The sequence below is a fragment of the Aquila chrysaetos genome, chromosome 2, assembly GCF_900496995.4.
Source record: "Aquila chrysaetos chrysaetos chromosome 2, bAquChr1.4, whole genome shotgun sequence".
NCBI lineage: Eukaryota > Metazoa > Chordata > Aves > Accipitriformes > Accipitridae > Aquila > Aquila chrysaetos.
The window spans coordinates 47057591-47072840 of NC_044005.1; the positions used below are offsets into that span (position 1 = coordinate 47057591).

The 15250-nt window shown below is 51.5% G+C and overlaps 1 protein-coding gene across 1 annotated transcript in view; it reads right to left on the minus strand.

Moving 5' to 3' along the window:
- The window catches only part of HSD17B12 (hydroxysteroid 17-beta dehydrogenase 12), a 91212-nt gene extending 77191 nt beyond the window's left edge, over positions 1–14021 (minus strand). The window contains exon 1 of the mRNA XM_029997858.1: positions 13795–14021. Coding sequence (XP_029853718.1) covers positions 13795–13972 — 178 coding nt within the window. The 5' untranslated portion in view covers positions 13973–14021. The remainder of the gene's footprint in view (positions 1–13794) is intronic.
- Positions 14022–15250: the final 1229 nt, after the last annotated feature.

Below are 15250 nucleotides of genomic sequence, written 5' to 3' on the forward strand. Positions count from 1 at the left end.
TAAAATGAGAATATTTGGTAGTTATTGTTCTATAGAGGTCCCTTCCATCCCATGCTCTTAATTACATTTGCTCTAATTGAGTACTTCTATCCGGGGGGGGGGGGGGATGATGTTAACACGCCCAAGTTAATCAATTTGGAAGGTAACAGCTGTCTCATGAGAAATGCCCTCGATAAATTACCATCAAGCATTAGGGAGACTCTTACGTTAAAGCGCTTTAGAAATCCTCGACTGTTTTAACGTGCATCAGCACTGTTTTGCGATAGGTGTTTGCATTAAAGATTGAAGGAAAAAGCTCAGGCAACACTGCCTCTCCCTTCCCACTTCTAAATAAAGAAACAGCCACCGATGCCTTCTATATTTCACTCCGAGCCCTTGAAAACTTGCAGTATTTTCCCCGGCGGAAAACCCCCCGGCTTTTCCTCTGGAAACGAGGCTCACATCAAGCCTCCGTGAATATTTCAGCTACAATCGATTCGATGCACTTTCTTCTCCCTGGCGGAGCAGGGAGGCCGAGGAAGGGCCCGTGGGCACCGCACGGGCTGGCGCAGGCTGCGTTCAGCAGTCCCCAGCTCCCCCCACACCCCCCCCCCCGGCCGCACGTGGACCAGTGTCGCCGTCACGCGAGGCGGCTGCGGACCCCCCACCCCGGCTCCGCGTGGGTTCCCCCCCCCCACGGTTCCGTCACACCCGGGCGCGGCTCGGGCTGCCGGGTCCGGCGGATGAATGGCGCCCCTTCCGATTCATAACGGCGGGCGCCGTCCATTCACAACCCGCACGGCCGGCTCGCTGCGAACTGTTAATGAAACTTGGGGAGAACTCCCTCCTCCTCCTCCTCCTCCCGGCTTGGCCCGCAGCCCCTCGGGGCGGGTGGGCTGGGAGTCGGGGCATCCCGCACCCCGGGAATAACGGGGATCCCGGGAGGAGGAAGCCAGTCGCACCCCGGCCGGGCTCCAAAAGGGCCCCGCCACCTCCCCGCAGGGTCTGTGAACCCTCCCCAGTGCTGGCCCCGGGCGTTTCGTAAGCGGAGCGGAGGGAGCGCGTTATGTCACCGGTTAGGTAACGGGCGCGGGAGCCGCCGCAGTGACGGCACTCCTCCCTCCCTCCCTCCCTCCCTCCCGGGGCGGCTGAGGTAAGGCGGCGTTAACCCTTCTCGGGGGCGGCCTTCGCCCGCCGCCCGCCGGAGCCAGCGGGCAGCCAGGCCGGCTCCCGCCGGGAGGCGCGGCGGGGCGGCGGCACCGGCTCCGACCGACGGCGCCGAACCGCCGCCGGGCGCGGCCGGCAGGGGGCGCCGCAGTGCCGCGGCGCGGCGGGCCGGGGACGCGCGGGCAGAGGGCGGCAGCCGCCGAACCGCCGCCCCGCGGCCATTTCCCCGCGCCTCCCGCCCCGGCAGCGCGTCCGCGTCACGGCACGCAACGTGACCGATACTCTGGACGCTAAAAACGCGCTCCGGGCCGGCAACCGGCATTTCCGGAGAGCCTGGTTTCCAGCAGGACCGGCCCGGGGCTACCGGCGCGTTTCTTCGCAGCCCGGCGGCGGACAGAAGAAGCGGCGCGGCTGGGAGCGCTCCCCGCACCCCTCGGTGCCCGCGCAGAGCGCTCACCTTTCGCTTGATGCCAACAGCCCTGCGTGCTCCCCTCTCCCATAGCCGAGGCAGAGGGGAGCACCCCCGGGCCGGCCCTCGCCCCACGTGGATTTCAGGTCCCACGGAGCCCTGGCTCCATCGGGGAGCACCGGCACAGACGCAGCGATATTCACCGTGTCCTCCTCAACGTGTACCCTGCTCCTGGCAAGGGGGAGACTTCTCTGGACACTTACACCAAGAATGCAGCACACACACGCCCCCATCAAGATCCACCACAATTTCCTTCCAAGGGTTTCACTGCAATCTCCCCCATGCCCTTTTCATTTAGAGAGTCCTCCACTCAAGCAAGCGGTGGCGGGACTCTTCAGCTCGTCCCAAGCAAGCTGACCGGCCATGGCTCAGGAAAAAAAAGGAAGCTCAGACAAATTTCCAGCAACACCCTCTGTCCAAAGATGTAACGCTACGGAGGGAGAACAGCATCCACCAACTACCTGGATGCTCTGGAAAGCAGCACCCGCAATAGGTTGCACCCCTCTGGCACCCTGTTTGACTTTATGAACCTCCTGCCCCATCCCTCTTTTTCCATTTGATGCTTTCCTCCCTTTTTGACATCCCATCCTCGCAGCTCTCCTATCCCAACTTCTCAAGGACTTTTTGATTTAGAAAGGTTTACAGCTTCCACTAGAGGAACAAACAACAGAAAAGGTTTCCAGTAGTGCTCCCCCCACTCCTCCCTGAGTGGGACAGGGGGACGGCTAGTGGACTTCTCTCTCTGGTCCAAGAGAAAACCCTCCTTTAGAAGTCAGACACTAGGAAGGAGCAAAGGAGGTTGCTCTTACCACCTCTGCATAGACCGATTTTGGTACCTTTAGTCCACTGACCAGAACCAGCCTGCCAAAACAGCTTTATTATCCCCAGGTCCTTCTAGCCTGTCTTTCAAGAGACCCCTCAAAATAGCACAAAGCTCCCCCCCTGCCAACAGGAACTGTTCCACCAACTCTGCAGCTCTCCTTTGGATCCCGTAAACCTTTCTTACAACACGGTCAGCCAACCAGTGCCACCTCGACAAGGTCCCATAAGCACCAGGACACGTACATGGACATCAGCACTCTGAATATGGGCCAGCTGGGGCACAGCACAGTCTGGCTGGGTCACTGTCAGAGGCAGAACAGCCCACCTCACCTGCAAACTAATGCACTACTGAACTTTGGAACATCATTCACGCTAAAAACGGCCATTGTGGCTAGAGGAAGTAGCTTGCATCAAAAGTACTATGACACCTTAAGGAGGAAAAAAAAAAAATCAAGTCGTTTTAAGAACATGATCACTGCTCCAAGATTTAGGAATAAGGACAAAACTTGAGACTGCAGAAGATCCACAGCTAGTGAGACTATATGCAGGACAGGACTGAGCATTAAAGGTTATGATTAGCATCCCTTGCTTATACACGTCATACCACTAATTCCCCCCAAAATAAGGCTTTAAAAATGAAAATATAAACCAACTTCTACAGTAAAGGCTATTTTAAAACAGTATGCACTTATAAAGTAAGATATATTCTTACTCAGATCTACTTCCTCCATTTGTACAGAATTTGTGCTGAAAGTAAGCTTAAGCAGCAAAAAAAAAAAAAAAAAAAAAAAAAGCAGCAAAGCTGCAAGGAGACAAATTCTAGGTTAGTTCATAGGAGATGTGGTTTCAATCCAAAGCTTACTAACAGTGACTGAAACAATTGAAACAAGCTAGTCTATACTGGTAGGTCACACTAACATTTCTCTGAACAAATGCATTATTTTCATATGTTGGCAAGGCAATGTTTCATATCAGAACTTCTACACTTTGATTTTAACCACAACCGACGACAGCATAGAAGTGACAAATCCAGCTGTGATGAGATCCTACCACAATTCTGCGTAGCTAGCAGCTTGAAAATTCACCTCTTTCTTTGTAAGCCAAGAAATTTTAGTCAAAATTACTTCCAGATGAACAGATTTCCGCTTCCCCCCTCCCCCCCCATTTTCAAACACTGTAAAACATCAAGATTTTAGTTACCAGAGTTAGAGTTTTAGATATAGCCAACTATAACTGGTCTGTCCCCAAGCATGAGGCCACAGAAAGAATAGGGTACTAAAACTACTGTGTAAGGAGCGGCAAAAAGTTTTACTTCTTAAAATTAATTCCCTAACTAGCAAATCAATACAAGATCATTATCCTAGCCTTCAAAAAGGAAAGGAGCTTGTTAAAACTTGTTAGCAAGGACCTCCAAAACTGTTCTCTGCAGCTCACAAACAAGCCTCTCAACATACCCACAAGAGGACCGCGTACATGCCGCCCACCTTGACCCACATAGAACCGAGCAAAACAAGACTTCGGAATAGCCCGTCAAGACGAGGCCAAACAGAACTGGCAACAGGCTCCTCCCGCAGTTTTAGGCTCAGTTTAAGCCAGCGTAGCTGCAGGATGTCACCCAACCATCCATTCCTACCTGCTTCCTCAGCATCTGTTCACTAATTGCTTTTCAGGCAAATCAGCAAGCTGATCCAGCTAACCCCGCAGCTGGTCTTTCTTGCAGAGTTAGCCGTCAGCCACGCTAGCAAGAAGCTCGCTCACACCACCACCACGTATCGACTAGAGGCAACACAGTGAGAGCTCACAGCCAGCGACTAAAGCAGAAGCAATTCTTTTGGCAGCTCCTGGTCTTGGAGCAACTCAAGCTGACTACTGGGCTTAACTGTATCCTCAACATCCAGTTTCATGATACTGCTGAGTTTCCCTTCTGTTGCACCAGCGCTGGAACTCATCTGACCCACGGCAAAGGAGTCTAGGGAGCATAAACAGCCAAAAGTGACTGATTTTCTGCGGGGCAGACTTCTTAACAAGGTCGCTGCAGAAAAAGACAAACCCCAGTGCCAGCACAAGGAGGAAAAACGCAGAAGAGCTCTCCACCTACCTTCTTGACTCCCCACACCAAACAATTCGATCAGAAAGCCACGATGTAAAGCTACACGCTCAGCCTTCTTGTGACCGATGGCATCTCATTTATAAACTGACATCACGTGACAGAGGCAGTAAAGCGATTCCAGTGCAAAGGAACATGAACAAGGCCCTGTAGGTTAAACACCCAGAGCATGACTAGAGTTGGCAAAAAATAGCAAAGGTGAAGAGCCGGTCCCGCAAATGGAGGATCTTAGATCAGAATCTAGGAACCAACACCAAGCTGCGGAGCCCCTGAAGTTTTGACATAGATCTGAAGACAGAATTGGGACTACCAGGACAAAGAGACTGAGGTCAAGAGTTTGTATTAGGACAAGTAACTTGCCTTTAAGCACAACTGTAAGTTCACACACCCCCTTCTGTCACACCAGACAAGCACTGGGTTGGACGTGCAGGACGTCTGAGGGCTGGAACGAACACCAAGACACCCTAACTCTAATCCCTTGTTCAGCTACTGGCAGGGTAGCAGCTTCTTCCAGCAGTGCAGCAATCCTTTACTGCCCTATCCTTCCCCTGGTTGCTGCTTCTCCCTCCTGTTAGAGATCTGACTCCTGAGCTGTGCTGAATCACCTCTTCTGCTCGGTCACGCTCTGGAGAGGGAAAGCTCCTGTGGCAGATGAGACTCAGACACCAGGAATACTGGGCATATGCATCACTTGAAGAAAAAAATATTTGTGAAAACTATTACTGAATAACGACTTTATAGATCAAACGCCTTTGCTGGCAGGATAAGGATCCTGGGGAAGGCAGCAGAGGGGCTGAAGCCCATGCGAAACAGGTCAACCGGAGGCTTCAGAAGAGATACAAGGGAAGAGTTTTGGAGGAACAGATTGGCTGGACACAGACGAGGAACGCGAAACTGGGACTTGTTGGAACAAGGATCCGGTGGTGAACTAGAGCATGGAGAAGAGCAGCGTGCAAGCATAAGCAGGTGCTGGCTGGGTAGCAGCAGTCACGCTATAGACAGAGTTCTCTGCCTTCTGCTTTCCATACCTACACACACCCTCGCACACCTCCGCAAACCTCTGCATCTAAAAGTAGGGACTAGAGACTTTGGAAGGAGACCAGACTCTCTAGTCTCTGCACAACACTTTTTTCCCCTCAACAACAAAAACCTTTGCCCCATTGAGCTTATCCCACACCTCCCACGCCCATTCTCTCATTACAATTTTCTCCCTTTCTGCTTCAGTGGTAGTCTTCTAACGTACATGAAAATCCTTTGGAAAATCTTTGTGATTAACACCTCTAGAGCTGAGCTCCTCACCCCTGCTTTTCCTTGTGCAGTAAGTATAGAGCTCCTCAAGAAGTGGAAGTGCCGCTGTCCCGCGGGTACTGGCGTGACTGATGTAATACACCCTCCTAGGACACCCTGGCTCACGATTACTTAAGAGGTGAAAATAGGAAGGAGATAGAAAGAAGAAAAAAAAAAAAAACCCAAGGAACCAAAACCAAATCCTGTACAGTCAACTAGACAGTAAGTACTGCACATACACAGACCGTGCCTCAACCTGAGCCACACAGCTGTTTCCCATCCTCTTTGGGACAAGCAAAGTATGAGAGAAACAGGCAGGGTGACATAAAAATGGAAAAATAAGTAAAGAAACAAAGGGACAAGCACCGTTTTCCCCGAGGCTCAGCTTCTGGACATCTCATCTCCAGTTTTAAAAACTGCTACACAAGAGGTTTCTTTTCTTTCAAAAGCTACAACCAAACACCAGGATTTTAGGTGTTACCATCTGTTGCTGAGGGCAAGGGAGTAAATTAAAAGCTCAGTAGGAAATTTTGCATATAGCTCTTTTCCAGTGTTAGCTGGAGAAGCTTATATTGTGGATCAGGATTTCAGCTCTGCTAATGACTCACCCAGCGGGTGATGGTGTACCGCTCGAGACTTCAACTCCAGGAATCTAGGAAGTCGCACAGTTTTGGAAAAAAAATACTGCATTAAGGTTAAATAATCGGGAGTCAAAAAATAGCAGATTTAAGGTAGAATCCTTTTGTGCAATTAAATGTACTACAGGGGAAGGAAGTCAAATAGTCCCAATTCTAGCATTTTCCGATATTATGTATTCAACCTGAAAAGTGTTTTGCTGTACTCTAGGAACCTAGGTTTCCTAAAGCCTATCAATAAGTGAGCAATAGAAGTCATCTGAAGTTACAAGCAGCAACCCTAAATCTAATTAGGCAAGTGATTAAAACATGCAAGCCCCACAACATGAGATTCTTTACTCGCTAGCCTCGCTGTTTATCCCACATTTGCGTTCATATACAAGCCTAAAGAATCACATTCAGCATTTCTGTTAGAATAATGAGGAAAGGTATTTTCTTACTATCATCCCTTCTGCAGCAGAGATGGTCATCCCAACCCTATAGATTAGGAATGAAAAAATTCACAAGACCAAGAATAGCAACATGTTTCACCCCCCCAGCAAAAAAAATAATTCCCAGGTGGTAAACTACTGCAGTTTTCCCCAAACCCCGCTCTCAGCTCTGCCCTCACCCCCTCAGGACCTCCTGCTAGCTCACTTGTTGCTTACACAGGAGTGCATTTAACCAGCGGGCTCTAACACCCGGCACAGTTCCAGCTGGACTTCTTTGCCGGAGACACTTCTGTGCCGCTCACCCCAACACAAGGCCCTTCCTTGCTTTCGCCAGGGCGCTTCACAGGTAACCTTCCCAAAGAGGAGAGAAGTACACTGGCCAAAAAAGCAATATAAAGGAACTGGAGCAAGATACTACTCTAGATTACATCCTTGCATAAATTCCCTAGTTTTAAGCAACTGGTTTCCATTACAAGTATTCCTACTTTAAAATACACAGAAGGTTGAGAGAACAAGCTAGCTTAAAATAACACAGATATTCATCCCCCGGGCTAATAAATTTTCAAGCATTTCCCTCTCAGGCTGTTTATCAGAGATGGGTATTCATTTCACCTTAATGAAAACAGCATCTGTCCTCCACTCGCCATTAGCTTTTTCTTTTGGAGATGGAGAGAGCATACTACAGCATTCAACTCTCCTTCACATGCATCTCTCTTGCTGCAGTTAAACATGGCAAAGCCTGTTCATATTCTCATTCAAGTTCCCCAGTGGCATTAGCTCTGCATTACTGAACACTTCCAGCCAGAATTTCACTTGAAAAATGAAAAGCATCTCTCAGAAAACCAGGAGAATGGAAGTGTTCACACCAAATCAAACTCCAGAGCTAGAGATTAGGAGCCTGATCGATGGGGAGGTTGGCAGTGTCCACACGAACATGTTTTGTCTCAATAGGTGCCGACAAGCCAGAAGTGAAGTGCTGAAGCCCATCAGCAGGGACGCGGCAGAACTGGAGATGGGACTCTGGACTTCTGGGCTCTTAAGTATTTGCTCTCCCTCTCCTCATCTGACCAGAGAGTGCAAGAAGGAGCACTTAACGCAACAAGTGTTGAGCAATCCTACTAAACAGGCATTTTAAACAGTCAGTAACATCCCATGCAAAGGTAAACGCCACCTAAAAGAAGCAATCAAGAAGGAGAAAGACAGCAAAATTATAGAAAACAGAGTACAGTTCACTCCTTTATATTGTCCAGGAAGCAAAACTGATTTTAGGATATGTTAGTAGCAGTAGGCCACACAAAAAAATACTGGAGAACCTCCCTGACTCGCTAAGAGCTGCAAGGTCTCAGAAGGAGTTGCAGCCCACTGCAGTGCCATGCGGTGCGAGCTGCTGAGCCTAGAGCAACAGGGTCAGAGATCCCACCTCTCCTGGGTTGCTCCGCAAAAGCAGCGCTTGCGGAGTCCAACAAAGAGCAGGCTGGAGGCAGACACTGACAGAAGTCTTCTAAAATACGAGCTATGAGTAGGATTGATGACCAAAGGAAGAGAGCTAGTTTTTTTACCAGACGAAATTTAGGATGGATACTGGGAAACAATTCATGGTAAATGGGAAAAGAAAAAGCCCTATGCACTGGAGCACAGCACTTCTGGGAAGTTCAGACAGGATTAGGACACTTGCACCTGATCGTTCCAGAGCCACATTTCGGTGCAGTAACCCTTCAGAAGCGCTTTGCAAATAGCCGTACAAGAAAACGATACAGGCTCCAAGCTCAGGCTGCGAGTTTGACTTTAGCTGTCGTGATCAAGAGTTGTAAGCAAGCTGGCATATTTTCACATGTTCTTAACCTCACTTTTGGGGCTGACGAGTGCCATGCTTTATTTCATCCAAGGGTAGAAGTGTTTGCGTAGCGCCCAGAATTGAGAACAAAACTACAAAGAATTGACAAAACCCTCCCCACAGATCCGAAGCGTTGAAGACGATAAATCCCTGAATAAGTGATTCTGCTACAGAACGAGAAAGAACCAAAAGCTCTCCCCAGACCTCCGCACACACCAGCCAAGCACTCAGGTGCAGGGAAAACAGGGAGTTGCACAGAGCAGCTCCTCTGGCATCCTAGAGAGGGTGAAACTCCCTGTTTCCCCACTAACTATACCCTCGCCACACATTGCACTAGGTTGGCTGTTTTAATCTGCAAGGGTGATTTGTGACACGGTCTGTCAACTATCACTGCACACTGCCAAACACCTGCAAAGCAAGATTGCGCTCATTTGTGCGGCAGGGATTGAAACTTACTTGCAGAAAACAACAAAGCCTTCAGGTAACAATTATTTCATTTGATGCTAAGGAGCTTGAAAAACGGTGTTGCTTGTGAAAGCTGCTCAAAGTTATCAACAAGTTACCACCTCGTCAGCACTAAAGTGAACGTCGGTTGTATGGAGTTCTTCAATTGTCATTAAAATCATTTATCATCTGACTTATTTCATTAAGGTTGTCCCAAGAACTTCATAAGGATCAGGGTCTGGTTTATAAGACACTGTTTCCAGGGACCACAGGAAGCATATTTCTTATAGATGGAATCTAATTCAAACCATTTACAAGCACAAAATCCAGCCTGTCACTTCTTCCTCTTCACGTATGCGTCCCATCTTATACATCCAATAAGATTACTGTTAAGGTCTGATTAAGAGCTTGTTATTACCCCAACTTCCTAGTCAATAAGAGTTTGGGAATCGGCCTGCATATTCTTAGTTTTTAAAAGAGCTGACCTGAAAGACAGAAATAAGTATCTACTCTACTGCTCATGTACCCAATTACATACATTTTTCATGCCTCCCTTAGTGGCCCTGGTATACAAATGGCTATTTTTAGACACTGGACTATGCATAGTCAAATGTAGCCCATGTTAGGTAAAAGAAGCCAACAAGAACAGGCAGAGAGTTCACCCAGCTTTGCTGCTGATGAAAGAACTTGTTAAACATTTACACAGGAAAAGAATGGTTTAAGACCGAACAAGGGGGTTTTGTCTAAAACCAAATTACAGAAAGTTAGAGGCAGTTGAGAGCACCATCCTGATTAATGACCTCTTACAGATTCTTTTTTAAGAAATCTAGAGCAAATTGCCCCCATTTAGTTATTTTTGCATGCTAGTGAATAAACTCCAAGAAGCTTAATTAAAGCAAGCTCATCTTCGCAAACATTTGTTGGCCCCAATACAACTGTACAGCTGTATTCACCACATGAGAAAGCGTCATCGCTATCAGACATTTTGTAATCACTAAATGTACGATTATTCAACCATGCCTGTATCAAAGGCACTGGGGGAAGAAGTGGATGCTTTTCTAAGCCACTGTGAGGCTTGAAAGAAAACAGGATTTTTCTTTGAGTGTCATATGGCCAATTACACAGCCAAAATAAACTTTGTTTCCAGTTAACACCTCGCTTCAGTTACAGCAAATTGGGGGGAAAAAAAAAAAAAAACCCTCTCATTAAAATATTTGCAATTTTGAGCCAGGAAAAAAAAGAAAGAAAAGTTTAAGTATCTGACATGACCAAGATGTTAGAAGTTTTAGAGCATCAGATTGCTCCAACTTGTAGTGCCGCTGTATTCTGAATATACAAAGCTGATTATCTGCATATACCGAACCGGTCCGATCTCACAGCTGATCCTGCTCTGAGCAGGAGGTTGGACTGGAGGCCTCCAGAGGTCCCTCCCAGTCTGAATTACCATAGGATTTTGACTTCATTTCAGCAAGTTACTGGAGGGAAGGGGCAAAAAACCGATTTCATGTTTTCCAGAAAAAGAGGCGGCTTCCTAAAATAGGAGACACGGCAACTCTCCAAACGGGAGCTATGACAGCAGCAGACGGTTCCCTGCTCCAGACACTCTGCACTCCAGAATACACCCAACTGTCGATGGCAGAGAAGCAAGGTGGCTGCCTGCCACCACCATCAATGGGAGAAGAATAGGACACTCTCATCTGACCCAAGGAAATACCATCATGGATCACAACTACCAGCGCTGCCAACAGATCTGCCTGTCTAGAGGGAGGCAGCGGAACAGCCACATCTTTGCTGCATTCTTGTTGATTTCAGGATGACTCCTTGGCACTCTGCTCCTGTTGAGTCTATGGTTTATGTAGCTAAACTGTTTTCCAAGCAAGGGAGCTGTTACTCTTATCTTCTGTTACCAATTTATGAGGCACATTAAAGGTACAGAGCACTCGACCCAGAAGTTTTCGCTGTATTCTCTCTCAAGACGCACCCAGAAATCCCACTTCGAAACAACACCCTCCCAACCCCCATCACAGTACAGTAGCCAAAACCAAGCCAGGTGTGAGTTACAGGGAGAGAAAACCAGAAAAGCTGCATACAGACCTTCACACCTAAGCGTGACCGTAGGAAAATTAACTTTTTGTCAAAACAGCTGCTATTTAAAGCAGTACAAACCTAATTTTCTCAGAGTACATTACCGGTTCACATAGTTCCTCCTCCTCACCGCCCCCTCCTCCTAAACACCAGCAAATCAGACAGAGCACAGACAGAGGCAATTGCATATACGCAACCAAAAACCCGCTAAGAAAACAAGGAATAAATTTGCAACTCAATTTCAGACGGGCAGAAGAGTTAAAGGGCAGTAAGGAGCCCTTACAAAAGAGCTTGTAAGGGCTTTCCAGTTTTTGTAAAGTTGCTTTCTAGCCGGGCACTAGAAAGAATGCATTGTCACAGTAATCACAGCAGCTAATTAGCATCAAACCCATTGGTTTTAAAAAGACCAGGAGAGGAGGAAATGCACTTCTTCCTACAGTATGACTTAGTAATTTGCCAGTTCTCAAGGTGACCCAATGTATCTGCAGCTGTGCCTTCATCCTCCTTTCCAGGAGGAGAGAAAACAGAGAGCCTCCCCAGCCTATTGCCGGTGCCGCAACGCACTCCAGGGCAAACCACCCCAGCGCTTATTCAGACTGAGAAAATTTCTCCTCGTTCCAGCTGGAGACTACAGCAGTTACCCCAGTAAAGCAGCCTCTCGCCTGCATCAGTAGCACGCAGAGGACGCACAACAGCTAGCTGACGACGGCCGCGTGTCTTTCTACAGTGACTGCTCAGGTCCAAGTTAGCAGGCACCATCATCCTAATTCTCCATCCTCCTTGACGTAGCAGCAGCGCTCCCACTTCAGAGCGGGAGTAATAAACACAGGGGATTTAGCTCTACTGCCAACGCTCCTCTTCCTCCATACCTTGGAGATCACGAATCGTGGCAAAAAGAAAAGATAATTTTTGTGAGCAGCCATCGGCCACGTACAACGGCCTGCTGCTGCCTGCGCTTGTACAAAACAGTGACAGGACATTCGCATCGCAGTTCTCTGTTCACGGGCTGTTTGAGGATGTGACTGAGGGAAGATCTGCCGCCTACAGTTTGTGGTTCCAGCAGATAAGCTGGCGTTCGGCTCAAGCACTGCAAACTTCCACGTTTGAAACAACGCAGAACAAGCTAAAGTGGCCACTGAAACTTCTGTGATGCACTGCCACAGGTCAGCAGGCAACTGATAAAATGGAGTAACATAATCAAAACCAACATGAGAAAGTCAAAGAGGCTTTGGGTCTCCTGGGCCAACCATATCTTTAACAGGCATACCGTTTCTCTAGCTGGAAGGAAGATGCGGGCCTTAATCGTTTGTACGTAATGCCTCAACTTGTCCAAAGCGTTGCCGCTGTATTTCAAACCTGTGCACGCAGGACCCACGCCACGCTCTGGGACTGCTGCGCCAGTAGCATCACTGGTTTACTGGTGTCTCGCACAAGCAGAGGTTCAGTTACCCGACCACGTGTTCGCACACGAGTTCCGTGTTGGCTGTCGCAGAGGTTATGGGGAACCACGTTAATTAGCCCTGCAGCCTACCAGCGTGTTTTGGGGCTGCCGTACCTACGGGTCTGCCACCTAAAAGCAGCTGCAGGGTCCAAGCCCTTGATGTCCTCCTGCTCCTCCGGAGGGAAGGAATTACCTTTCGCAGCCTTTTAAAAACTATCGTCTCACCTCAAACTCACAGCTCTTACAGTAAGTTTGCAATTGTTTTTAGGGCCCACCTTACCGACTCCCAACCAGGCACAGGATCTTCCCTTCCCGCTGCCTTTGGCGGGAACGGATTTGAAAATTCTCTCGGCCTGATCCGTTCCGCCGGCGGCGAAGCCCTTTCCAGCTCCTCTTCGTTACTCAAAACCCACTGTAGCGGCGTCGGACCAAGACGGGAGAAACGGTCTCCCCCCCAGCGCGACTAGGAATCGGGAGAATTGAGAAAAGCGAGCGCAACGCAGCCCGGAGAGCGTGTCCGTGTGTGTGTCCCCCCCCCCCGCGACGCTCCCACACCGCTCCTGCGTTTCGGGGGTGCCGAGTTAAACGCCGCGGCCCGGCCCCGGCTACCGTTCGGTACCGAGGTCACCTCAGCCCCCCCCCCGCCGTTCTCCTGCCCTTCTCCGGGCCGGCGGAGGGAAAAGATCCCGCTCCTCCGGGGGCGGGAATGGCGGGGGGGCTGACGTGACGTCAGCGATGAGGTGCCAGGGCCGGCGCGCGCGCGCAGCGGAGACACCCGCCGGCGCCGGCAAACGGAGCCGGGGGGGGGGGGACACGACACACACACACACGGAGGGGAGGGGGGGGGGTCGACCGGCGCCAACCCGGCTCCCCGGTTCAAAGAAGCCGTGCCCGCCCGCCCCGACAAAGCGCGTTCCGCTCAGGACCGGCGCTCCCCGGCCCCACGCGTTACCCGCGGGGAGCCTGAGCCCGGCTCCACGGCGGCAGCAGCACCCGCCGGCCCCACGCCGGCCCGCCCGTTCTCCCCGTGAGGAGCTCAGCCCCCGTCCCGTCCGGGGCAGAGCCGTCGCGGCCGACCGGGACTCGCACTCACCTGCCCAGGCGCCCAGCGCCGGCCCCACGGCGGCGGCGCCGCTGCCCAGCACCCAGAGGCGGATTCCGGCCAGCAGGCGGTAGGAGGCCAGAGCCGCCGCGTAGAGGGCGCCCAGCGCGCCCACCCAGTAGAGGAGGCCGGCGGCCGGCAACGCGGCGGCAGCGGCGGCGACCACCATGCTGCGGAGGCGGCGGCCGCGGCCGGACTGAGCCCTCCCGGCCACCGCCGACCCGCGGCCGTCACGGCGCCCGCCCCCGCTTCGCCGCGATTGGCCGAGGGGCCGCTCAATCAGCGCGGTAACCCGGCAACGCGGCCGGCCCCGCCCGCCCCGGGGCCGCGCGGCCCCGCCACGCTCCTGCCGCGCCGGAAAGGAGGGGGAGGAGGGAGGAAGGGGGGGGGGGCGCAGGGAGCGAGCGGCCACACGCCCCCGTACTACTTGCCGCCTTAGCGCCCCACGTGGTCGGCCCCGCTCTCTTGCCGCCATTGGCCGGCGAGGACGGCCGTCAACCGGAGGCCGTCCTCCGATTGGCTCCGCCGGCCGGCGGTCTCGCGGGATTGGTGGGACCCGGGGCCTCTCTTCCCGCCCCTACGAACGTCATATGAGCCCATTCATAAAACGGCTCAGGCTCCGCCTCGCACCCGACTACGTCCCTGGGTTCCCCCCCGCCAGCCCCGCACCGCGCTGCCCCCCGCAGCCCTTTCTACGCTTTATTTGACAGTGACCTCACCACAGGCAGTGAGGAACCCTCTCTAGACGAGGATTTTTTTGAGATCCGCGTCCGTCCGAGTCGTTAATAACAGGCAGCATAGAGGGCCGTTGTCTTACGCTGCCTTTCCTTTCTCCCCCTGCCTTGGGAAACAGCTCATGCCCACATCCAGCCCCCCCGCTCCGCTGAAGATCTCCAAGCTCTACCAAAGCACCGCTCTGCTTCAGATTTCCTCCTCTTCCCGCGCCGCTCTGCCACCTCGACAGCCTACTTCGGCCTTCCCAACCGCCCACCGACAATCCCTGCTGAACCCGAAACGGTCACCGCGTTGACCTTCCTCGCCCGCTCGCTGGCTCTCCAGCCGCTGCCACAGCCACGCCGGCTCACGTTCGCGCGTAGCTTTGCCACCAGCCCGGTTTCGGGGACCCTCCGGCTTTCCGTGCCCTCCTTGCCTCTGCTACGGCACTGCTGCCGGGCTGCAGCCGTTTGCCGGTTCCCCTCATCCGCTCCTTCGCGGTCCTTTCCACGCTGCTTCTTGATGCTGGATGCGGCCTCCGGGAGGTCACCTGCCAACGCCCGGCGCGCTTCAGATCCAGCTTCCTTCTCCAGATCCCACTCCTAAACACTGCTTGCCATAAGCTGAATGGATTTGAAAGCTCTATTTAATTTCTCTTTCCCTGTCCCGTTCCATGTTCCCTAACCTCTGCCTCCTCGTCTATCATAAGGCATGAGCTCCTTAATGCAGGGAT